The sequence below is a fragment of the Saccostrea cucullata genome, unplaced genomic scaffold, assembly GCF_032062105.1.
Source record: "Saccostrea cucullata isolate Sc308-1 unplaced genomic scaffold, CSIRO_AGI_Scuc_v1 ctg890, whole genome shotgun sequence".
In the NCBI taxonomy this organism is placed as follows: Eukaryota; Metazoa; Mollusca; class Bivalvia; order Ostreida; family Ostreidae; genus Saccostrea; species Saccostrea cuccullata.
The window spans coordinates 126616-153684 of NW_026923885.1; the positions used below are offsets into that span (position 1 = coordinate 126616).

General features: G+C 32.7%; 2 protein-coding genes across 3 annotated transcripts; one reads left to right on the forward strand and one right to left on the reverse strand.

The window, feature by feature from the left end:
* Window positions 1-450: 450 nt before the first annotated feature.
* On the reverse strand, window positions 451-9748 carry LOC134265185 (uncharacterized). Its single transcript, XM_062747439.1, has 3 exons — window positions 9647-9748; window positions 882-1041; window positions 451-784 (listed from the first exon to the last, which is right to left on the reverse strand). Exons 1-3 carry the CDS (start codon window positions 9705-9707, stop codon window positions 478-480), a joined length of 528 nt encoding a protein of 175 aa, XP_062603423.1. The 5' UTR covers window positions 9708-9748; the 3' UTR covers window positions 451-477.
* Window positions 9690-26786, forward strand: LOC134265184 (sororin-B-like). 2 transcript variants are annotated; one of them, XM_062747438.1, is made up of 10 exons: window positions 9690-9799; window positions 10841-10906; window positions 11594-11648; window positions 11787-11866; window positions 12083-12100; window positions 18029-18102; window positions 20887-20934; window positions 23929-24841; window positions 25081-25160; window positions 25903-26786. In XM_062747438.1, exons 1-10 carry the CDS (start codon window positions 9784-9786, stop codon window positions 25990-25992), a joined length of 1440 nt encoding a protein of 479 aa, XP_062603422.1. In that variant the 5' UTR covers window positions 9690-9783; the 3' UTR covers window positions 25993-26786. The 2 variants fall into 2 exon arrangements, with proteins under 2 accessions (XP_062603422.1, XP_062603421.1); XM_062747437.1 differs by lacking the exons at window positions 9690-9799; window positions 10841-10906; window positions 11594-11648; window positions 11787-11866; window positions 12083-12100 and adding an exon at window positions 17433-17560.
* The last annotated feature ends 283 nt before the right edge of the window (window positions 26787-27069 follow it).

Here is a 27069-nt window from a genome sequence, read left to right on the forward strand (position 1 = left end):
ACTCCCATTATGCACACACTCACCCATACTTTGATATCCCCTTCAACTTCATTTGACTGGGGATAACGAGTTATTCCTCTATAAACTCGAGAAAAGACATGGGGTGAGCTACTGTAAATCACTTTTTATTCGCGAGAACTTTATTTTGGCGTAAATACGCGAGGCAGTTTGCTCGCGAAAATTAAAGTCTCGCGTATAATAGTATTCCTTAAGATTATATAGAGCAATAACCACAATTCGTGAAAATTTTGTCTCGCTAATCAAGAGTCAATGACTATCTCGCGAAAATAAGGTTTCGCGAAAATTTAGTGATCTACAGTATGTCAGCTGTTTCTTCTTTGAGCAGTACAACTATTGTTCCTTATTTATTGCAATAGTATGTAAACGAAGATAATACAAGATAACCAGCATGCTTGAACACATAGGAATTGCATCCCTACACTCTTTCCAAAAATGTATAAGTAAAAATTTCAGGTGTCACTTTTTTTCAAACATGCCTGTGTCCTTGTTACGCGTACATTCTGACCATAGTATTATATGTCCATTCATAGCTATAAAAATTCCATGTGTTGTTAAAGCTTGAAGTGTTCCCATGGCAAACCCAACATTGAATTCGGCATCTGTTGACTTGAATGTTTCTGGTAAGAATGCTCCTGTTAATACGATGAGTTTGTCTACTACTCGACTGGACAGATACGCTGCTGTTTCTATCATGGTATCTGTACCATGGGTAACAAGAATTCTCTTTGAAGGAGTCTCCAAACAGGCTTTCGCCAGATTTTCTCTGCAAAAAGAAAATGATTTTTTTTATAATAAATGCACAGTGTATTATGCATGATTAACGTTTGAATATAAATCATAATGGAAGACGTATCAAATACCTGTCTACATCCGAGATATCTTGGCTGTCCTTCTGGCATATAGTTTTGACATCATAGGCGACGCCCACTCGGGCCCTAGGTAGGATTCGCCGGACAGCTGCATCTGTTACCTCAAAAGCGTATCCCAAATTGGTCTTTGGATACTCTTTATCAATGGTACCTATGTGTGAAAAGACACAAATTTGAAATGTACATTACAATAAGGAATATATTCTCAATGAAGTTACTGTGAGTACTATAGCATAATTAATTGTCTGAAAATGAAAAATATGGAGATAACTAACAGTATTCCAGCTCAAAAGTCCATTGAAATAATACAAATCTGGAGCATGGAGAACACAGACCTCTTAAATATCAGAGGTGGGATCAGGTGCCACAACGGCGTAAGCATCCCCTCCCGACCGACTAGACGCGCCGCGTGCTCTTTGTCATGATTGGGAAATAACGGGAAAATCCGTCTACAAATAGCAGCTGTCAATAGTCTAACAATAAGTATGAAAAACGTTAGAAAGCATCTAAATTTGTATTTGCTGACAAGATCATTGTATCGACCATAGAACTTTAGAAATTATGTTTTTAAACGAGACTGTTTAGATTCTTGTTTTATCGAATTGTATTTCAATAATTTGTCTCGTGTTAGAAATTATTCATACATAGAGCATGTTCTTGCGTGTCAAATCAACTGTGAGATAACAAAAACCCCGTATGCATGATGATAAGGGTACAAAGCTGCATAAGTAAGGAAAGTTGACGACTGAGCAATTAAAGTCTTCATGTTTATCATAAAGGTTCACTGCCGGGTTACCATTTACGTCTTTTTCTAACACGATAACCAAATATGAAACCCTTGTGTCAGAATCTTCGACATTTTTAATCACAAGCTCACTGGCATTGCCTTCGGAACCGGGACCCAACCCCTTAATTTTTAGTCGATAGTTTTTTGTTTTTTTTTAAATTCAATTCTATTATGTAAAGAGAAAGTACATTGTTAATTGTATATATGTAATGGTTATAATCAAATACATGAAATACAATATACATACACAATGACACAAGAGGAAATCCACAAGAGAGAAAGGGTTGCTTGATTGTATGGAACGCCGGGACTGTCTTATATGGGGATTAAATATTATATGCAGTGCTTCCTTTATTATATGCGTTACTATTTTTATTATATGAAGTAGTTTTTACTTTATATTGTGTACAACCTCCATTATATACAGTACTTCTCTCATTATATGATGTAGATATGTCATTATATTATGTACATCTATCATTATATGAAGTGCTTTTAACATTATATGCGGTAGTTCTATCATTATATGCGGTAGTTCCAACATTATATGGAGTAAACACAACAATATATTATGTACTTCTCACATTATATACAGTACATTCATCATTATGTGTAGTATTTCTGTTATTATGATGATGCAGATCATTAAATATTATGTCCGGTCCAGTTAGCATTCCGTGCAGTAGATTTTGCATTTCGTTGTGATGTAGACACAGTACAAGTTTAGCTTTTAAAAAAAGCTTAGAGAGTCAGCCAGTGGATTTTCTTCTCTGTGATAATATTTTAAAGAATCATAGAAAACTGAAAAAAATGCCTTCAAGAAGGATATGGAAATAACGAACAGTATTCAATTTCAACGTCCATTAAACAATATACAAAATAAATTTCTAAATTTTTAAAAACAAATCTTTTTTTTAATTGGTAGCAGAGTTGGGCACTAAAATTGAAACATCCTTTTAATATTTTTTCTGCATAGGAACAGAAGCGTTTGTGCATGCAGATTCTTGCATTTTTTTTATCTCAAAATCAAAAGAACGGAAAGTATGTATATATAAACATTGAAGTTCCAATTCACGTAACATAATTCAAAGAGGTTATAAACCTACAATCTCATTATCAGATCTATAAGATTTTAATGGGAGGGGGATATATGGACATTATATATGTAATTTTTAACAAAACGGGGCCCAACAAGCTTCACCCTCATCATTGTTAGAGTTTATCATGCCGCCGGATGAATCACTTTTGGCTTTAAATTCATTTATCAGAACTCTTTTAATATAATAAACCTATTAATTCATAAATATGATTGCCACAACCTAGATCATCAAGTCGTAGTTTATGAGAAACAAGCCAAATTACGGTTAAAAAAGCATGCGCGGGGGGGGGGGGGGGCTTCCAGGGCATGGCCATAGGGAGTCAAGGTCTATGACATTTAATTGCAAAAACTCAAATCCTTCTTGAGATATTGACTGGAAATGAAAGTTTAACACAGAGTCACACAGAAGTATGAATTTATGACATTGACGTTTGATCCTCAAAATACACAGGGGTATTCCTTACGCCATATATATCATGCCATAGGGAGTTTGGGTATAAAATGTCATTGCAAAAGCTCAATGGATTATAGAGATATCGCGCGAAAACAAGTGTTTAAACAGACAGAATTTCTGAATTTAATACCTTAATCTTTTACCTCAAAATCAAGAGGGTCTTCTAAAGGCCATATAAGGTTTAAACAGTTGTGTAAAATTTCACTGCAAAAGCTCAAAGACTTCACGCAATATTGCACGAAAGTGAAAGTGTTACAGACAGACAGAACTATAGATGAACGGACGGACAAACTGAAATTGACATTCACTAATTTCAGCGGGGGGCAACAAACGAGCAAGCTTAGCCAGTTGTGTTTACTTTCCGAAGTATCTTTTGTACGACTTAACAAGTCTGTCCGCTATTTAGCATCGGGATCGAAATGATTTGTAGTGAAAACGAAAGTAAAAGCAGTAAAGCTGAAAAGCTAAAAATATGTAATAAACCAATATTTGTGCTGTATATTTAAATACATAAGTAAAATACCTTCAATATATTTTATAAAAGAGCTTCAATTGACGCGTCAAACACTAAATTCATCCAAGAGTAGTAACTGTATGCTTTGCTGCGTTCACATGATCAGGTGCGAACCAGTTAAATTACTGCGAACCAGCAAACTGCTTGAAACTTTCTATACAAAAATAAGCATCGGGAAATTCCTTTTTGAGTTAAATTTACAGATTGCTTTGGTGTTAAACAGGTATTTGTTGGTTTATAATCTATGTTGATTTTACTGAAATAAAATTAGCAGGAGTGATTTACTGCAGAACCACTCCCAGAATTCCAGGTCACGCAAGCGCATTGGAAGTTCTTCGTACCATAACTAGTCAGCCCGCGGGCTGACTAATTATATGCGGTGCTTTCTTCTTTATGATGATGATCTTTCGGAAGCTACCCTTCGGAACTCTCTGTTCAAGGTTCTTCTTTCTATCAACTGTTGAATTCAGTACAATAAATACATGCGCGTATTATTTATGTCTCTGATTAAAGCAGTGAATAATAAATGCTACATGAACTGATTAAATTGTTTTTAAAAGATATGAAGTAGGGTAATAGAGTAAAATAAAATTCCATCTATTTTATGGTATGAAGTAAAAAGAGAGAGAGAGAGAAGGGGAGTGGAAAAAAAAAATGAGAGATTTTTTTTCTTTCTTGTGAACAATATGGCATTCAAAAAGCTTCATTTCATATGTAGGACAATCAATTTAAAAATGGGTAATGAAAAAATAATAACTGATGTCTTCGAGTACGCAGGTCTTTAACAGCGCGTTATAGAAAACATTACATTATTTATTTACTTGTATTTAGGGGTGGTGTGTGCTAATTTTTCATAATGTAAAATTACCCTTCATCTCTCAATTTAATAGGCACAAGGGTTTCTACCACATATCTTTTTAAAAGTAAATTCTTGAAGTACAATCCACGACGACTCAATACAGTGACGTAGACGTTGGTTTTGAAAGTGGGGGAAGGGGGAGGGCGGGGGGTTCAGCGGGAGAAAAAAAATAACTCAAGTTACCTGAAGAAAGTGGACAAGTCAATAAACATTGAGAATTTTCAATAGTAAAAGTTATGTTTAGGAAAAGGGGGAGAGTGTTACTACGCGCGTGATAATGTCTGCTCTGAAAATCGCATGTCTTTTCCTGATACATATCATTTATATAGTGCAGTTAAAGACAGTGAATATCATACATTTTTTATATGCCATAGTTTAACAATTAATACAATGGAATGGTAACATAGGCGTAGTCACAGGGGGGGCAGCGGGGGCACTAGCCCCCCCACTTTCAGATCTGGGGGGGCAAGAGTATGTCTATGCCCCCCCACTTTTTAAAGAAGAACAAAATCACAGCTATTTTTCCCCAAGATTACGTTTACTATAGGAAATATTCATTGAATGGATTCCTCCCCCCCCTTTTGACCCTTGTTTGAATGGGTTTTGAAAGTAACTTGCCTTTGTAAAAGTTGGCCTCTAACCCCCCCCCCCCCCCCACGAAATAGGATTTTCGTGTTTTTTTTTTTTTTTTTTTTTTTGCTTGTCAAAGAATTTCAGGAGTTGTGGCCCCCCCCACTTTTAAGTTTGTGTGTGTGTGTTTTGTTTTTTTTTGTCAACGAATTTTTGGAGTTGAGCCCCCCCACTTTTAAGTTTGTGACTACGCCTCTGGGTAAAAATATTTCAATGATAAGCGCATCTCTCTCTCTCATTGTAATTAAACTACTGAAGTATTGACATGACTTCGAAATTCCTTTAATTAATGTAGGGATAAATCTAGTTAATAAGTCAACGAAATCTTAACAAGCTTGAAATTCAACCATACTTAATTTTTTCCAATTCCAAAAATCTTTGTTCTTTTTTAACTGGATTGAAAATAAGTGTGCACAAAATAAAGATAGATGTTGGCAGATTATGTTACCCAAGAGATGAAAGATATTGTATGAACTGTTGTTAAAGATGAACATAATTTTTTATTTGTTTGTGCCCTCTTTATAAACAACTAATCATGCACGGATCTAGAGAGGGTGGGGTCAAAACACCCCCCCCCTGGACTTTGCAAATACTAAAGCAAGAAAAAGGTAACCTTGGACCACCCTCGGAAATCGCAGACCCCCGCCCCCTGGTAACCGCGAATGTGTGGTTAAATTGGTATGAAAAGTCAGAGGTTTGAAAAACTAGAAGTCATTGACTCCCCCCCCCCCATGTAATAGGTATTTGAAATTTAGGCGATTGTACGTTTTTTTTTTCAGGGGGGGGGGTGGATTTTATTTTTTTGGACTGGGGTGACCCCCCCCCCCCCCCAAAAAAAAATTCTGGATCCGCGCCTGAACTAAAAAGTGAATTTTGTACACTTTTCAAAAATACATGTATAACTTACGAAATTCTTAATTCAGCAGATGTTAAATATACAAGAAATATTTGTAACTTCATACGTGTTGCATTTAATTAATGTAAGAAAATCCATGTGACTATATTATTTATTATTTTTGTTTACTTGCGCCACATGTGGTTTTTGTCAAACTAAATAAATAAAAAAAATATAACCTAAAACCATGAAGAATGTCCATATCTAAGAACGCAAAAAGTAAAACTTTCTAAATATAACAGAGGGGTTTTCCGAAGGGTAGCTTCCGAAAGATCATCATCATAAAGAAGAAAGCACCGCATATAATACTGGGTCTACATCATAACGAAATGCAAAATCTACCGCACGGAATGCTAACTGGACCGGACATAATATTTAATGATCAGCATCATCATAATAACAGAAATACTACACATAATGATGAATGTACTGTATATAATGTGAGAAGTACATAATATATTGTTGTGTTTACTCCATATAATGTTAGAACTACCGCATATAATGTTTGAACTACCGCATATAATGATAGAACTACCGCATATAATGTTAAAAGCACTTCATATAATGATAGATGTACATAATATAATGACATACCTACATCATATAATGAGAGAAGTACTGTATATAATGGAGGTTGTACACAATATAAAGTAAAAACTACTTCATATAATAAAAATAGTACCGCATATAATAAAGGAAGCACTGCATATAATATTTAATCCCCATATAAGACAGTCCCGGCGTTCCATATTATTGATAGGAAAGACTTACAATGAAGAATACTGTAGAGAACTTCGCTACGATATGCGTGTGTCCCTTCAACAGTAACCTTTGTTGACTTTTCAGGGACTTTTTGATACTTTTTTGGTATTTGGTAGTTGAACGTGCCCGCAAATAAAAATGTTTCGTACGGGCCTGCACTGGGAAATATTGTGTCGATATATGAATGGAAATATATAGCTATTGTTAATTGATAATACGTCGTCGATACATCTAAATGCTTAGTTGAATGTCACAGCAAGTGTTTTCTTCTCATGTATAAGAATAAATTCTGCTTCATATACTTATAAATACAAAAAGGTCTGGTAATAATGGAAAACAATTAGTACCCATAGGAATTCCAACATATTGTTTGGAGGGGCTGGTCTCCAAAAATCACACAGATATTGTCAATCAGAAACGCCAGCATCTTTTTATATAAACTTCAGGATATTTGTGTGTACAACGAGAATGTTTAAACAAAATAATTTCGCAAATGTCCAAAGGCAATGACAAGGTGAGTAAAGATAAGTCCCCGTTTTATTGAAAAAAAAAAGCAGCTGTCAATGAAATTTTAAAGTCTGAAGACCTTTGAGAATCTTTGTCGTAAGGAATTGTTGTACATGTATATGAAGGGGAAAGTCATCTTTTTATATAAACTTCAGGATATTTGTGTGTACAACGAGAATGTTTAAACAAAATAATTTCGCAAATGTCCAAAGGCAATGACAAGGTGAGTAAAGATAAGTCCCCGTTTTATTGAAAAAAAAAGCAGCTGTCAATGAAATTTTAAAGTCTGAAGACCTTTGAGAATCTTTGTCGTAAGGAATTGTTGTACATGTATATGAAGGGGAAAGTCGTAAAGTTTAATATTTATTTGTCTAAGAAAAACGTAAAAATAGTTACAACATGTGCACTTACATATATGTGCTTTTATCATATACTTAGTAGTAAATATATCGATTCTGCACGGTGTGATACGGGTGACGTCACAATACCCCATATCACGGCGCGGTCCGAAAAGCCATATCACGTATCGGACCGTCGGGCCGAAAATCCTTATCAAACCGGAAGTAACGTTTGTATTAAGTTTAAAAGTTAATTTACTTGATTTTATTTAAATATTCATATAAAATAATTCTTTAATGACATTTGTGGTCTTAATTTTTTTCCAGTTACCTAAAATTGGCTCTATTAAATTTTAAAGAAAAATGTCACTAACAAGCACAAACATTCTTCAACGACAATATGTGAATTCGCATATTAAATATTTTAAATATATGATAAATAGAATACTACATACTAAAATCCATATCATATGTCACATCAGCCCTCGGGCCCCTTATCAGCCCTCGGGCCTTCGGCCCTCGGGCTGATATGGGGCCACTCGGGCTGATGTGACATATGATATGGATTTTAGTATGTAATATTCTCTATATATTACCTGGGTATAATACAGAACAATAAATTATTGTTAATGAAAATGAATCCAATTTTCAATCGGGTATGTTTTGACACAAGATTTTTAAGCCAGTCATGTAAAAAAAAAACATGGATATTTTAGACTTATTTGGTTGATGTGCGGATCTAGAGGGGTTGGGGTCGGGGGTCCGGTCCTCCCCCATTCCCCTTGAATTTGCAGAGTTATTAAATGGGCTGGGTGGTTGTGGCCATTGTTTCAGGCTATACTGATCTCGTTTAGAAGGAGAGTTCCATATAAAGATGAACAAAAGTTATCAAATTTTAAAATTAAAATATGAAATTTTCTTTTCCAAATAATAATTGACAGCTTAAGATATCATATCATATAGAAAACGCTGACTTCCTCCTCGAAAGCGTGGATTTGAGTTGAACTGTCTGGTATGAAACGTCATGGTTTACACAAACGGGAAAGGAGTTAGGGTTTTTTAGGAGGGGGGTCAATATTTCTGGGTTTGATTTGTTCTTTGACTTGGGTGGACCCCCCCCTCCCCCCTGAAAAAAAATTCTGGGTCTGTGCCAGACGGTTGTAACTTATTAACTTATGGTCAGTTCGAATGTTTATGTGGATTATCATATAAGATACCAATTTTGTTATATAATTACAGAAAAACAACATTAATCTATCCTGAATAATTAACCATCATTCAATAATCTATACATGATATTGGGGCGAATCCTTAACTAAAGTAAAAATGACTTAACTTTTCAATATTATTCAATTTTTTTTTTCAATGATTTTGCTATTTTAACGTTAATAATTATTTTTAAAAAATCTTAAAATGTCGCAATGTTGCTTACGGAGAAAACTATAATATAAAAATTGACCAATAATTAAATGGGTTTTCCACTTGGTATTTTGATCTTCGATTATGAATTTGTATAAGTATATGTACTTATTTTTTCACACACCTTTTTTTTTTTTCCTAATATTTGAAGCCGTTTTTGTGTTTACTTTTTCACTTCATGTCATAAAGAAAATCCTTAACTTGCACGCCCCCCCCCCCTTTCCGATAAAAACTGAATCCGCCTCTGTGATAAACTGGTTTCACAAGGCTGTTCAAAGAGAGACAGAGAAAATCCCTCGACATAACATAAATTCTTGACAAGCAAAACAAAAATTTGAAAGGGGCGGTTTAGTGGGGGCATTGACCACTGATGATTGTGTTGATTGATACTAGCGTTAGAGGTGTGAATATCTACATAAAATATACAAAAAATATTCAAATATTACAGCACGGTACACCATAAAAAATTTTCATAGCTTTTAGTGAAATTACCTCCTGTCTGTATCAACAAAATACGTTCTTTTTGGTCACACATTGACATGATTGAAGACATTCCCGGAATATGCTAAATTTTCCTGTACCGTTTTTCTATTTTACTTTCCTATGTGACATTTCCTGTTGTTTTGAAAATGGTTTGTGAAAAATGTAAGTATTATTTACGTTTTACATTGGGAACAATACCACAAAAATTTGAAACATAAATGAGATTGGCTTATTATATTTCTTAATTTACTGTCTTAATTTACATCTATAAATCAAGCTATTCACCAACACCCTGATTAGCTTAAGTATACAGTTGCATTGTAAATGTGTCCTGGCGTATTGTATTTTCGACCTATTTAGATATTATTTATTAATTTTTTGCAAACTTTATAGAATCTAAGAAAATATGGGCTTAAAATGTAAGCATATGTGTCTATAAATAAAATGATATAACCCATAATGCAGTTTTGTGTTTATTTTATTTATATACCATAATATGGAAAGGGTGCAGTTTTCCTTACAAAAATCATTAGCGTCTTGTGTTTTCGACCTAAATATAGTATCAACGCCTAATCAGTAATGGCTATAAATATCCATTGGATATTCCAAACAATAAAAATACGATTGTCTGTCTTTCAAAAAATCATTGAACAAGTTCCATATTTTGGTTGCAAATACATCTATTCGTTGGTTAAAGCCATCTGTCAGTAGCTGTGCATTTCCACAAAAAATCAATGAAATTACGTTGCATTTTTCAGTAAAAATCTGTAAGAAAGTGCCCATATTTAAGTAAGAAAAAAATTTGTTTGATCCACCCATTCATTTCAATATTCATGCGTCTCTTTGACAGCGATCTTAATTTTCTTTCGGAAAAATGTCATCAAAAAATCTTTGTAATTAATCGATTAAGGCTTTGATTAATCAACAGATAAAATGTGCATTAGTAAAAAGGCTAGAATTTCTGACAACGGACTTAAACCATCGTAGAAACTCCGTTGAAATAATTATTTTGGGTATTTTCACTACAGTTGTGCTTCGAAGGTATTTTTCCAAGTGTAGCAACCGAAAATAATGTTCTGCCATGCGGTATCTGGACGGGAAGCAGATTGGGAAAAATAGGTCGAAAATACAATACGGTCGAAAATAGGATACGAGACGATAATATAATATAAATATACAAATGATTATTTTTTGGGGTTGCAGGTCAAAAGAAGCTGGGGAAGGTTATCACCCCTGATCCATGGAAGTCAGGTGCCAGAAACACAACAGGTAATATCCTCTTTTACCAATCAAAATTTTCTTAAACTACTGTAATAAAAATTCAATATTAAATATTGAACAAATTCTGGAGTGCATGATAATGAGCAGTCAAACATTACTTATTATAATTAGAGGAAATTATTGAGTGTTTAAAGCCAAACATGCTTAAAATAATGAATTAAAGCTTACAGCATGTGCTTATCGTCCATCCGTAGTACTTTGTTATAGTACTGTAAAATCACATATTTTTGAGGGGTCCAATTTTTTGTGGCATGAGGAAAAATATCACAGTATGCATGTTTATAGGGAGATCATATCTCAGTCTTTTTCCCATTACACTCAGAAAATGTGGATGAGCAGTGTTTTCCCTAAGAAACGACAACAGGCCAAATTGATCGCTTCAATTGACAAAAATGCCGCTTTGAAATAAACATTTCTTGTTAGGTCCACAGAGATTTTGTTCATAAACCTCAGCCCCTAGCCAGTTACAACTTATCTCTAACCATTTACTTTGAAATAAAGGGAAAACACTGGACGAGATATAAAAAAGGTCTAAAAAACTTTTTAATAGAACATTGTCTTTAAATCTAGCTATGTAAAAGTCATATGAGTTTAAGTAATGAAAGCCATGTGAATGATGTGATCATTTCATTCCTGTAGAAAGTAAATGTTTATCTGATCTTTTTCTAACTGTAGAAAGTGGAGGTAGAGTGGTGAATGAAAACAAAGCCCTGACATCAAAGAAAAACAGGTAAAGTCCTTCACAGATTCCCAAGTAGAACAAAAACTATCAGTATTTAATGATAAATGTTAATTTATTCTGAGCCAGGCTATATATTTTCAACATTTAAGCTTGTATAATACATATGTAAATGTTTATTGTAACCAGGTTTACTCCATACCAGACATTTGCCAAATGCAGGATCTGTAAGTCCTCTGTCCATCAAGCCGGTTCACATTACTGTCAAGGCAAGTGTCCTGTCACTTCGGTGTGGAAATTGTCTTGAACCCTTATTTGAATATGCAATTAATATTACCCAAAGTTAGCTTTCATTTTTGATCAACATGTGTTCTTGTTATGGATCCAGAGAAATAACTTTTAACCTTAGTGTAAATATACAGTATAAATTATTATCTGTTTTACAAATGAAAAAGTTGGTCAATGTCTGTTAATTTGTTTTGCAGGATGTGCTTACAAGAAAGGTATGATATTAAATTTTTTTTGTTTTTCTCCTTTAAAAGTGATAAGAATCGTATAACCCAATTTGATGATGCCAATTAAAACAAACACATTTTAAAATTATGTTAGCAGCAATTACTTAAAGACGTACAACACACTGGGGGAGATAACTCTTGCAATTTCAATTGAACGTTTGACGCGACGTCAAATTTAACGTCAAAAATGAAGCGTCAAAATGACGAGTAAAACGATCCCGATGTATATCAATCATAAAAGAAAAATGGCATATTTGGCTTGGCTGTGATCATGAGTACCATACTTAATCCATAAGTATTTTTTTTAATTAATCGATTTAACTCCGTAAAAAGCAAGACATAAAGTACCATCCCTTAATATTTATTTATTTATTATACAATAAATTATTCTTGATCAAAGCGCAGCATTTTTTTTATTCTGAAAATCTTATTTTACATTGCGTCATTATGTACAATTGGCTATATAACATTCCGATTAATTATGGTCTTTATTATAATATGTGCATTTACGATATAAATATTGTTTTTCTTCTTTAATTAAATAAAACAACAATAAACAAACAAACAACTTTTTACAATGTAAAATCGATGTTGTTCTCAGACCCTTGCTGATCAAAGAGGAACAACTCTGAAAATGTAGAAGATGTTTGTTTTCCTCCCTTTATTCACGGTTTTCCGCATACACAGAATCGGATACATTTACAGCAATACCCGATAAATCCGAGAATTGAATACTATAAACCTCATACACACAATGTAAGTATAGAATTGAAAAGAATTATGTACTAGTACTGAAATTATCTGAATTTATGAATATCCTATTGCAGCAAATCGTTTAACTTTCTGTCATTGTAAACAATGTCGGTTCGCATTTCCTCTAATCAAAACAAAACGTAGCCTACCAGATTTTAAGAATAAATCAATGTGCGATTTGATATAAATTAAAATAGATGAAGAGTTTAATGTTTGATATTTTGAAGTTAATGTGGACGAATACGGAATTTTCATTTTAACTTTAGAAGCAACGACATTGAAAGAATGCATACAATATCGTGAGGGGTGTACATGTATGCAAATCATTATGGGCTAAACACTATAAAATCCTTCAGTAATTTTCCCTGATACATATAAAACCAGTAGTCAATATTTATTTAGTTAGAATAATCTAACTGTGTCTCGGTACAAGCCCTCACCACAGTTAGAATACGTCCCATATACTTGCAATGTAGCAAATCGGAGCGTATCCGCTCCGAAACGATTTTGAAGAATATAAAATGATTTGCACTGGGAATAACTACCAAAATAATCAAAACAAACCTTTTTGAGATTGCTTATGCCTTTTATCCCAAAAAATAATCTTTATAAATACGAAAATCCAATTAATTTTCTCAACGTTTTTCTCTCGATTCAAATGTTTACATTCGGAACTCTCTAGATTGTTCCTAGTAAATGCACTATGCGAGTTATCGCCCGTGTTTCTTTTTGCTACATTACGAATATTAAAACGAATTCATCGTTAAACCGGGTCCGTAGGACAATATCATTTTAACGATAGAACATTCTATCTAATATTTATTCTGCATTGAAATGAATTTAAAAACTAATGCATACCTCCGGGATTCAACTGACGAAATACTAGTATATTTGCACTGTAAACGACGTTTCGTCAAACGCTAATGGTCTACGACGCAAAAAAAGGAAGGGGTGGGGGTGGTAGGAGTATTCAAAAATTGCTTAAAAATCTACATTTAAATATGCTTTACATATGAGAACTTTTAAATATGTAAGTTAATATATTTTTTAAGCAAAAGCAATATTCCAATTTGATTATTTTAAAATGTGTATTGGTAGATTCATAGCAAAGTGATCGACCCCCGTCTGAAAGACGGGCGGGAACGTGATTTATGGAGAAAGGGGGAGGGGGTAATTTTCCGCTATTAAATCAAAACTGATCGTACAAAAATTATACAAAAAATTATGAAGATTATTTTTACTACCAGCTACCTAAAGAAAGTTTTTTACCAAAATTAAACGACAGGTTTTTTCACAAAAAAAAATTTGAATTTGAAAAATACACAATTTTCAAGGCTTAGATAAGTCATAGTTTTTCAGTTTAAGGTCTTTAGAAATTAATTTGATGATATGTATATCAAAAAGATGACTATGTTTTTGTGTTAAATGGTTAAGGGAATAAGTCAATGAAATTTGACAGTTATATCTATCCTGGCTTTTTTGAAAATCAAGGTTTAAGTAGTTAATTGATTAAAGATTTTCTCTCCTTGTGAACAACTAAAGGGGGGTAACTTTTGGAATTTCCTGTCCAAAAACGACTCGAACGATTTTGTCCAAAATTTGCATACATGCAGTAGATATAGTCATGTACTAAATATACAAAAATAACGAAAATTAAACGACAGGAATTTTTTGGGGTAGGTGTGTTGTACATCCTTAAAGCAATATGAGCTACGTTTCTGAAAATTTTATTTTGCTGTTAAAATGTGTTATAATGATAAATTTGTATGTAACTTAAAGCTTTGTGATCAATTAGACTAGAATAAAGCAAAAGAAAGACTTCTATATACAATCCAATATACAGTTTTATATATGAAATCCTTATTGTACAGGACGACAATAATGTAATTTTGATTCAATTGAAGCTTATAAATAGTTCTTAAATCGCAAATATGAACAACAGAAGTTTATTAAAGTTATTTTTTCTGTCATTGAAATAGTTATTTACAATTTTGCATAAAAAAATTCTTTAAACATGTAATTTTACCTGATTTTTAGTTTAACTTTTCAAAGACCAGTAAGATTTCATTATTTGATGTTAAAGAGTCCTTTGATCACCTGTCTGTCTTTAAACTATTTGTTTACTCCTACAGTTCTGGTTGGTTTCAATAAAATTGAGTGCACAATTAGACTATGCTATATATTACAAGTATCATTTTTTGTATTGTGCATTTTTTACCATTCATGTTTTCTATAAAATTTGATAAATGGTATTTCCTTTGTTTACTTTAAAATGAAAAATAAATATTGACAGTTTGTTTGAAAAAATCTTTCAAATGCTACTCTTCACTTGGATTTGATTGCACAAAACTGGTACTAGGGCAGAAAACACAAAGATACATACATGTAATAACTGTAAAATAGTATTCAACTAGTAAAGTATAGTTATTTAACTAGACTTTTACCTGAGCTTTAAGTTAATGTAAGCTTTTCTGATCAGGTTTTGCCCAGCATCTTTCAGCATTTGTCTGTCCATTTGTCTGTAAGCTTTTAAACATTTTCTTCTCCAGAACCAAAGGGCCAATTTCAACCAAGCCTGCCATAAAGCATCCTTGAACAATGGGAATTTAATCTTCCTCAAATAAAGGGCTGCATTCACCTTCAGAGGGAGATAATTAAGAAATAATGATAATTTGGTGTGCAGATTTATATCTGTTCAAAAACTGGTAGGGTGGATTGTAAGAATCAACAGTTGGTTTCTTCAAAAAAGATATACGTTTATAACGAAAATCTCCAAGATTTGTTGAATCCATTGTGATTGTTTGGTATTTCAGGTTTATATGCCATCATGTGTATTGAATTAATTTTGGTATTTCAGGTATAAATGCCATCATGTGTATTGAATCCATTGTGATTGTTTGGTATTTCAGGTATATATGCCATCATGTGTATTGAAATCATTGTGATGTTTTGGTATTTCAGGTATATGTGCCATGTGTGGGAAGAAGATTATAGAGACCAAGAACTACAGACAGACCTCCGTCTGAGAGGAATCTCTTTACATGTTATGTTACATTCACTGCATGCTTCAGCGTCCTTCAACTATTGGACAAAGGAGTTTTAGAAACTTGACTATAATGATATTGAACTCATTGATACTTTACTATAATGATATGGAAGTTAATGGAACATATTGATACTCTTGTTTTTATTTAATTCTTAAATGTTTTAAACATGAATTATGTAATTGTGAGCTTGTTGTGAGAAAATATATTTTAATTCCAATTCTATAACAGCTTTTCACAAACCAAAATTTAAAGCATTGAAATGTGGTGGTTAAAGCTGATCTTTATATTTAAAAGACATATTTGTACCATCTGGTTTAAGGAACAACACTTTTATAATATAATTCAAAAGAGTGGTGAATTCTTATTACATGTATTCTTATTATACATTTAAAATTGTTCATGCCACAGTTAAATCATACATGTAAAAATTATTTTTTTTCAGATTTAATCTGTGTAAAGTCTTTTAACTTGTTTGTAATAAAGAATTTATGTAAAACCTTTTTCGTTTTTTATCATTCTTTAAAATTTTGTATACTGTAATTTCCTTGTTTGTGACAAAGAATTTATGTAACATCTTTTGGTTTTCTGTCATTCTTTAAAATTTTGTAAACCATAATTTAAAGATATCAGCAAATCATTTCATTAGTATTCCTCATATTTTTTCCCTAAAATGATACATTACTTAAAAAAAAGGAAAACTATGTACAAGAATTGCTGTGTCTTCAAGGACATTAATATCAGGAGTTACAGTAATCTTGAGGGAGATTCTGTTTTATAGCTTAGTGATTCTCGTATCTAGCCAAGCCAAATCTTCAAAGAGATTAGAGATTCTATTAAAAGATTTTGGTCAGAAAAAGTAGGGTTATATATAGCATTAACTTCTGAACATGCACACTTAATGTATTAATTAAAAGCAATTCAATTTTAAATAATTCAAATTATTTTTTTTTTTTTATTTTTAATATTGTTAAAAAAAAGTCTTAATTGTTCTTGTGGCATTTGGAAAATACATGTAAAATGAATCAGAAGACCACCATTTTTGGCTTTGGAAAGTTTATGTGCAATGTCAAGCAACACCAAGCATTATATATGATAAATAACAGTATTCATTTAATTATCACAGTGTTCAAAGAGTTTGACCATCTGCTTACTCAGATCCTGACAATTTTTTGGTGCAAATTTTGCTCATTTTAATTGGTAACTAATAAATAAATATCTCATAATTTAGTTAAATTTGATATCTAAGCAAATAATGTAGGTTACAAATTAATATAAATTACATAAAATTAAAAAATATTTTTGTATCAAATCTATGAAATCCACCCCCTTTCCCGCTTTAAACAGTTTTTTTCCAGTTTTTTTTTTTCCTTTAAGATTTGCAAAAAAACTTTCTGTATTAGAGAGATATAGGTTTAAGTTATAGACTAAGTTATAAGTATCTCCACAAAGTTAAAATTAAAATGCATAGGAAAAGATACGAATAGGTTAAGGAATGACTTTATCATTAATACGCATGCGTATTCGTCAAAACCCAAAAGCGCGGAAGTTAAATTTTTTTTCAAAACAATCGAGAATTTCGTGCATCGAAATATTATCATGACGACTCGACGTAAAACACGGCAAAGTGCACTGAAAGCGGCTAAAACAGGTTAGTATAATTTTAATTATAGAAAGGTTTTAATATTTTAAAGATTTAATCATGTTAATAAAGATTTTTTTTTTGTTTTTGTGCATATCATGGTTATGTCAACTTATGACGCTTACGATAGCTTTACAATATGCATGATTTTCGTTTATATTTACTTTATTGATAAACCTGCAGTCTGATGTGATACCCTTTTATCGGTATATTAAAGAAATATGGTCAGATTTATGGTCATTCTCACAGGGACTTGAGAAATCTTAGAAAAATCGGGTGTATACATGTGTAGTACATGTATGATATTATACTATACCCGATTTTTCTAAGATTGTCTCATTTCCCTGTGGTCATTCTAATCGTAAAAAAAGACTATTAAGATGACCAAACTGTATTAACTAGTATAATCAATTTTTGAACAAATCCATGTCATTTAAAATTTATTACATTTGCATACAGTATTTTCCCTTTTTCCAGATGAATCCTCATCCAGTGATTCAGAATATTCAAAGACACTGAAAATTATAACAAAACTGTCACAGAAATATTTGGTAAGTTATCAGAACAAGTAATCTCAGCGAGATTCGTAAAGACTAAAAATTTGGGTCTGGCCTGAACTTTGACTGCTTGTTAGCCTTGTTTCGATCAGTACTGGCAGAATCAGTACTGGCAGAAATGCAGCCTTCACGAAAACTCACTGGTCCGAAGACCGAGGCCAGTGAATTTTGATGTCGGGTCAGTGAAAATCAAAATTCAAGAAGTCCGATGGGCTTATTGATTATAAAAATCATATACAGTCAAAATTTATTTCAACTGACTTACTTGCGTTATTTCACTGATATGTAAAATAAAAAGAACAAACGTGTTGTTGAATCGTATAACCCTATTATAACATGGATGTATTACGTAACAACAGGAATTAGCTAGTAATTATTAACTAGTACGTAAAATGTGCAAAGTTCCAACGAACAAATTACTGAAACGCGTCAAAGGGTGAAAAATGGCGGCATTACAAAAGTTTTACGTTTACATGTATAAATTTTAGTTATGAAAATGTATTTATTTTATTGTTTAAGTAAGGGGCCAGTAAAAATTTTGGTGGTCTAGTAAATTTTGAAAGTTCACAGGTCCGACTGGCCAGTTAGCTTGAAAAGTTTTCGTGAAGACTGGAAATGAATAGGCTGTCCACTAGTATATTCTACTGTTTTGTCCATAGTACAAAGTATTTGAAGAAGACTTTTGCTGGAACTCTTCAGTAGCAGGGGGTTTAAACTGGTAGAACATTTTTATGAAAAAACAAAACATTTTATTAGAATTAAAACTTTTAAACTAAAAGGTCAGAAAGGAAATTTTATAATGATAGGGACTTCAGAGGACCTCCAAACCGAAAAGTTGATGTGTACAGCTAATTCATTTCAGCCCATATTGAACAAAACAAGCAGTTGAATTTCAGGCAAAATTTCCCAAATCAGTTCATGTGACACTGGTCTGATATTCATAGCAACACCAAACCCAACTTTAGTCTCTACAAATCTCACTGAGATTTCTATTATCATATTGGCAATGCAGTGCCTGGGCACAACTACTGTATTCTCTTATGGCACAACCACCAAATGGTGATTTAACCTTCTTTTGGTGAAGAATACCCCAAACTCTTTCAAAATTAAATGGAATGATTGCTTGCCTTGCTCTACGATCATGATGTAACACATTTTTGATTAAAAAAAATTAAAATACCAAATAAATGCAAATGTAAATAGTCTAAATATTATATCATATTTCTCTTAGTCTAGATGTAATAAAAATTTATGCATTTTCTTTTATTTGGTTATAATTATCGTGGAAAGTTTGTCATGTTGAAATGGAATGTTGACATCATGCATCAAACTTGACTGTTGATATAGTTTTATACATGTACTGTAGAATAAGTAACCTATTATTTACCTACCGGTGAAACCGGAAGAAACCTAAGTTTCCTCTGCGTCTGTCCATCTGTGACTGTTTGTCTGTCCCTTTGTGTGTCACTCTTCAAAAATTGTGTGTATATTTAAAGTTGGGTATATATATTGAATCTGTGAAAATAGATTATTCTTCTCTACTCAAGGGCATCTCTGAGGCAAACAGAGAAATAAGTAAGGATGTTTTTACCAGATTTTGAGAAAAAAAATCTCTACTCTAGGACATCTAGGAGGCAAGTAGAGAAATAAGTAAGGGTGTTTTTAACAGATTTTGAAAAAATTCTGTACCCTTTGGTCAATTTGAAAGAAGTTATTCCCTTTGCTATGTACCTTTGAAAGTTAATCACCGTAAACTAAATAAATATTTTGTTATAACTTAAAACTTTTAAACTAAAAGGAATATTATACAAGATTTGAAAATTTTATAATTTAATACAGAAAGACTTCATAGTTTTTAATGGTCTCCAAGTTTCGAATAGTAGATAAATGAAATGGACAGCTAATTCATTTCAGCTTTGTATTGAACATGATATTCAAAAGACTTCAAAGGAGGCAAAATGTTAGGGGCAATGAAATGTGTATAATAGTACAGATAATCACCTTAAATAATATTTATAACTTAAAAAGGTCAACTGCAATACAGAATATTATACAAGATTTGAATAATATTTATAATTTAATACAAAAAGTAATTTCATAGTTTTTAATGGTCGGTTAGGCTCTTAAATAATAGATAAATAGAAATGGGATAAAAAAAGAAACATATCTTTGTACGTTGCATGATATTCAAAGACTTCTGGAGGTCAATGTTAGGGGCAATGAAATGTGTATAATAACTAATAGCACTCTAAAACTATTATTTTGTTAGGTCCACATGAGGATATGAATGACAAATATGAGAAAGTACAGGCAAATAAGTTACTAAGTAGATCAACTTTAAGATTGTTACTGAGTAAAGATCAACTTTTATTACCCTGGAGATCGAAAGATCCCAGGGTATATTGTTTTTGTCCTGTCTGTCTGTTTGTCTGTTTTTCTGTCTGTCTGTTGTCAACTTTAATCTAGCCCATAACTATTGCACTGTCAAGAGTAAGTGTATACCACTTCAATCTACATCCCACTCCAGAAGTTTGATAACATCAGGGGCAAGATTGTTACTAAATTGATATTTTGCTGATCACTAATCATCCTATTTCTATCAGTCTTTTGCTTTTGGGCAACATAGCTTCATTTATCAGTTTATTGTTTTTAATGACAAGCTATGGTTTGTTACAATAGCTTCAAGTGACTATTAAGGCCCTTGGGCATATTCTTCAGTAAGCACATGGAAATGTCAAAGTTGATATCAATAAAGTGCATACATTTTTTGATAAACAGGGTACAACTGACTCAAAGAAGAAGTCCACCAGCTTAAGAAGTAAGCATGTAAGTATCATGTATCACTGTCTGCAAGAACTTTAACCTTAGGCCATCTTTGAAATAATGTTTGATTGCCCTCCAACTCAAGCTGAAGTTATTGGGTCAATAGGTAGGTGGGAAAATCTTATTTCTGGAAAGTTTCAACATATTTGTTGATGAGATGAGAGGAATAAAGTAAAAAGTTTTCAGTTGAGCCAGTTTAAGTCAATCGGTTTGGAGAGGGCAATTTTATTTATGTCTGTTTTTCATTCTCAAGATTATAGAGTCAAGAAAATCCTGAATAGTCAGAGATATCATACTTTTGCTTTGCAATACATTTGCTGATTGATTGAACAATATGACCAAAAAAAATCCAGTCATATATACTGAAAGGAAAAAGAAACGCAGGGTAGCATAATGTTCGAAAACATTTTGACCACATGACCAAAAATTACGAAAATTGGTCAGAAGAGAAATTTAGTTACTGTGTACCAAAATCAGTATTCAGAATTACCCGACCGTAAAATTTATGACGTCACGTAGGGAAAACGCTAAAAAGCCCAAAACACGTGCAATATGATGACAACGAGTTTGTCAACTAATCTTGTTGCATTAGTTGATGCATATGAGGTATGCACATCGTTTTTCAATATTACGAGACATTATGAGTTTCTTGCAATCTTGGCACAGTTTACGGAAGTTCAATGCTTGTTTTCGAATTGCCTAATTAATAACAACGGTTTACTAAGCAGTTTCTTGTAAATTTTCCCCATAAAACTTGTTAACCGTTGTCAGAGAGGGCCTTGGTTTTCAACAACCGTGACGATGACGTTAACGCGAAACAGATCATGTTACAAATATTCGTCCTTTTTTAAATTTAACCACAAAAACAGCCATTTATACAGTAGATGATTATAATCATTACATTCATACGAAATTTAAAAGAAAACAATTCCGCAATTTGATTTTTTGAGCCAGTTAACTTACTGTTTTATTCCTCTCACTGGCGCATGCGCGCGCTGTTTGACCTATTTTTTGTGTGGTTACCCATGCCAAATATAGCCAGGGTCTGAAAGATAAACACTCTAATGAAATTCCATGCAAAGGAGAAATAAGGCTCTGACAGATGCACGGGAGAGACATTGAAGATAATGAGTTTTTGATTTTCACTTTTGGGGGGTATCGTCATTTGAGCTTCAGTAACTCATGAATAATTAGACAAAATCAAATGGGAATTTGGTTATATCTTTTTGAAAGATGATTTTAAAAGTTAATTAAAATTTTGAAAAACAAATTTAATTCACCTCAAAATTTACCCTGCGTTTCTTTTTCCTTTCAGTATATTTAAAAAAAATGATAGCACAAAAGTCCAAGGCCAAAAAAAATAATAGTCTTGTTTCCTGCTACCAGCCTGAAAAAAATAGGGTCGGTAGGTAGGAAAATTATTTTATTTTTTTAATTTAATTTTTTCCAAAGGTATTTTTTGGATATGAACTACTACGAATAGAAATAAAAGGTCATCCTCGGTCAATATTATCTTTTTAAAAGGAAATTTCATGTCTTTTGATGCACAACTCAAGTGGAATGTTATAAAAGAACATATTTTAAACATATATATTTCATGAAATACAGTTTTAATATATATATTTTTTTCACTTTTGGATCATAAAATTCCTGCAATTTCCATTTTTTTCCCCAAAAGCTAAAAAAAACTTTAGGGTCGGGTGCAAAAAAATAGGGAAGGTCGGGTAGCAGGAAACAAGACTACAGTCAATTCTCGAATTATTGCCATTCGATTCATCGCCATTTTCGCTATACCGCCATGATTTCCCAAGAACGTTTTTCCTGCTATATAAAATTCTCTTTATAACGCCAAATTCGCATACCGCCATCTGCCACCCTGTTTTCACAACAAACGTCCATTTTTAAGTGTCAATTATCTCGATATACCGCCACAGGTGCATATGGTCAGTGAAGCGCGGTTAATTGGTTGACACTATCCCTGTTGTAAAGCACGCAAAGGCAGGCAATGTACATGCAATTAAGTAATTGAACAAGAACTAAATAAACAAGAATTTTAACATGAACTGTTCTAATAATTTTGTTTTCTGTTTAATAAAATTCGTTTAGTCACGGCTTTGCCACGAAAGTGGTCGTTGTTGAACTACGCCGATAACTATATTATTTAGATTATCTCTGCTTTAAACAATGCAAAGTTTGCTGAAAAAATAATTATACGGTATAAATTGTGAATTTTTAATTAACAGTGTTGCCATAAACAATACGTTTATTCAAGAATTCATTTTACTTACTATCGGCAATATATCACGACGATCGACCCGGCATGTTTTTTTTTCGATAGCAGATCTGCAGATTTAAATACACTCCCATGTACTTGTCTTTATTTCATAACTGCATTCATAACTGCACATATTGTTTTATAGGGAATTTGTACATTAAAAAAATTACTTGAAGTATTTTCAATCAGAAATATGTTTTTAAATACACGTACATGTAATAATAAGAACATAAACGCTAAATGGTATTTCTAAGAATGGTAACTCTACTTCTTGTTTTCCAGAAGATAGGAAATTCAATTCATCGCCAAATTCGTTATACTGCCATGGTTTCTAGATTACAAAAGGTGGCGGTTTATCGAGAATTAACTGTATTTTTATTTTTGGCCCAAGTGTTTGTGAATTAGAAGCACTTGGCTTAGAAAAATTAAATGGATCTGAAATCTAATGTCTTTCTCTGAATTTTACTCCCCAGAGAGGAGCAGTTTTGCATTTTGAAAACAACATGAACTTAAATAAAACATTCTTCGCATGAAAGTTTAACTTTTCTCTTTAACTAGAACAAAATACATATAATAAATACATTTATATTATAAATATAAAACATTTACTACTAGTCTAACTAATTTGCCACAGGTACTTGAAATTCAGCTATAAAATCAAAATACTCAATCATGCAGCCAATAGCTATTGACTTTAAGCCTTGCTATCACTGTAATTTCAGAATCCAGACCAAGCCTATGAAGGAGATGAAGAGAACACTACTCCCAATGGATCAGACTCGTCAAGCACTGTCTCCTCTAAGAGTAAGAGTAGTTTGTACGACTTTGATGAGGAAGACCCAGAACCAGTATCCTCACCCCTCAAAAAACCCAGAGCCAAAAAGAAAAAGTCCACCAATACAAAGACATCTATTCCCCTCTCAGGAGAAAAGCCCAAATCATCCAAAACAAAGGGTTCACAACCTATCACCCAAAAAACAACAGACCACAAAGCTATGAATAACAATTCAAAGAAGTCAAAGCAGAAGAAAAGTCCATTAACACAAGTTATGCCCATGGATGTATCCCCAGTACCACAATCAATCAGTATGAAGAGTCCCATAAGTACAAGGTCAGGTCTAAAAGGAAAAAATGTGTCTTTTTCTCCTAATGTTTCAGAGATTATTCCAGCAGAATTCTCTCCTGTTGTGACTCTTCAGAAAATAAATGTGGACAATGTTGTCAGTTCTCAGAGACAGCTTAGAAAGAGGAAGTGTGATACACCAGTTGGAACAATTGTCAAATCTCCCAAAGTGAAAAAAGTGAACTCGGGTAAAAAGGCTGAAAAGAAAGAAAACTTCAGTGACAGTGGGATGTTTCTCTCACCAGAGGTTGTTGAAGAGAAAGACTTTAAAGCCCAGGCTGTGTCCACCCCATTTAACAGTTCTAGTGTCCCCCTGAAGTCCTCCCTCAACGCTTACCGTGACCCAGCCCTCCTCAATGTGTCCCCAGTGAAGAAGACTTCCAGTACCCCCGTCACCCCACTGTCAGACTATGCCTCCATGGACTCCATTAGCCACAAACTGACATTTGATGACAGCATTACAGATGAGAAAAACCAATCGCAGAACATAGAGCTGTTTACCACAGGGGAGGGTAGGAACTTCTTTACTACATGTAATGATATACTAGGTCTAGCATAAATAATTAATATTTGCAGTGTAGAGTTTTGTATGTTCAGGCTCCAATTTTGTTTTCTTTACCTCGTGAATTTTATATTATCTTAAAAACTTGTTACTGGAAGAGATGCCATATTATAAAATTTGAATTAGATTCTTGCGAAGTAAAATCTCAGGATGAAATTGTTGTAAAGTATACAATTTTTTTCCTTGAAGAAATGGCTGTCAACAAAAGCTTTCAAGCTACATACAAACCTTCCAAGAGGAAACATGTACAGAAGAAAGTCACCAAAGCAGTATGTATCCCTGATTCTGATCAGATTTATAGACACATTATCAGGGAAATAAGTGACATTCAGTCTAGTATGTTGATAAATATGATAAAAGTGGGAAGAATTAATAATGCATTTAACTGTTATGACATTTAATAACTGTCACTTGTATTACAATATTTACTTAATACATGAATAGTAATATGCATGTGGAAGTATAATACAATGCACACCTCACCTTTTTATGCCCCGTTTTGAAAGGGAGTGCTTATACTGTTTTACCCTTGTGTGTCTTTGTGTCAGTGACAAATTTTCATCAGTTTTCATAGGAACTTCTCTTCACGGTTCCTTGAAATTTTAGCACACTCTATGTTTAGGCATGCCATATCATGGTAAGATTCATTTTTATACGAATCTGATGTCAGCTTCCTGATTATTTGTGTGTGTGTCTGTACTAAATTTCTGTCACATTTTTCTCAGCAAAAACTGGGGGGTACTCATCACAGATGCTTGAAATTTTAGCACACTCAGGTTTTTGGAATGCCCCCCTCCCCAACCCTCTTTCTCACATTGATTGATTTTGTTATACGAATGTTATCCAAAGTTGAGCATTTACTGTGGTATTATTTTAGGGGTTGTGGGTAAGGTGGAGGTGTAAAAGGGTGATCTAAAAAAGAAGTGCTTATGTCACAGTATTTCCATTGAACATTTTATTACAGAGAATTGAATTTGCTATTCATAGATATTTTTACTTTGAATATTTCAGAATGACAAAATGGAGGAGTGGATGGAGAAAATGAACTCTGAATTCTCAGAAATTGAGGGATTTGAGCTTAGCATTGAAGATAATGTGTAACAGTTGGTTGCCTAAAAGAGTAAAAGACATAATTATTGAAGTTTTTCTTTGTTAGTATATTACACATGCAAAGAAAAGAAGTATTTAAATAAAACCCACCTCTTTTCTTGTTAAAAAAAAGATTTTATATACTTAGTATTTTACTAGCATCTCCTTTTATCTATATTTATCCTTGTTTGCTACTACATGTATATTATGTACATCCAGTGCCCCCTTTTGATAAATTCTAAATTCAATAATTATAAATGCAATTTGTGTGTTGGGGGGAGGGGGGGTCTTAATGTTTTAATTACCTTCGAGTGAAAAAAAAGCCTTCTGGTTTATGGCAGCTTTTTACTTAAACATTATGGGCATTTACTAAGAAGGAGATGGTGTTTTAGCTTTTAAATCATGAGAAATTACTGGAACAGATATTTCTTATTGTTAATGTATGGAGACAAAAAATCATGTTCATATTAAATTATGTGTGGTTGTACATATGGTGGTGTATATTGCTGAGTACACTTACCTTGCTTCATTTCTCTCTTTTTTTGGTGAAGGAGTGTATAAAAGTGTCAAATATTTTACATACTAAGTTAGCAGGTAGTGAAATCAAGTTTTGCATATGAACACTTGCCAAAGTACACTGTAAATGAGTTTTTTTCTTTGAAACATTTATTGGTACACATGTATATCTCAGCCATCAGCAAAAATAAATTTGAATTTATATAACTGATTTTTAAAACAATTTTTTAACTGATTGGTAGATTGACATTCTATCATGTATTTTGGACATTAGATAACATGACACTATTTAAAAATTGTTATAAAAGAAAAAGTTATAAATATATGCTCTTGAAATTTAAAACACAGAAATTTGATAATCTTTCCATCATATTTTTTATTTTTTGTATAAATCCTTTGTATGCGTCATATTTTGTAGCCGGGTGTAAAAACAACGGAAATTCGTCACAATGCATACATTCTCTATGATAAATAGCTTATAGAATTTTTTAGATTGAAATATAATGTGCTATATAATTTACAAAACATTATTATAGATACAAAGGAAATCTATTGTAGTATTTGTATAAGTGC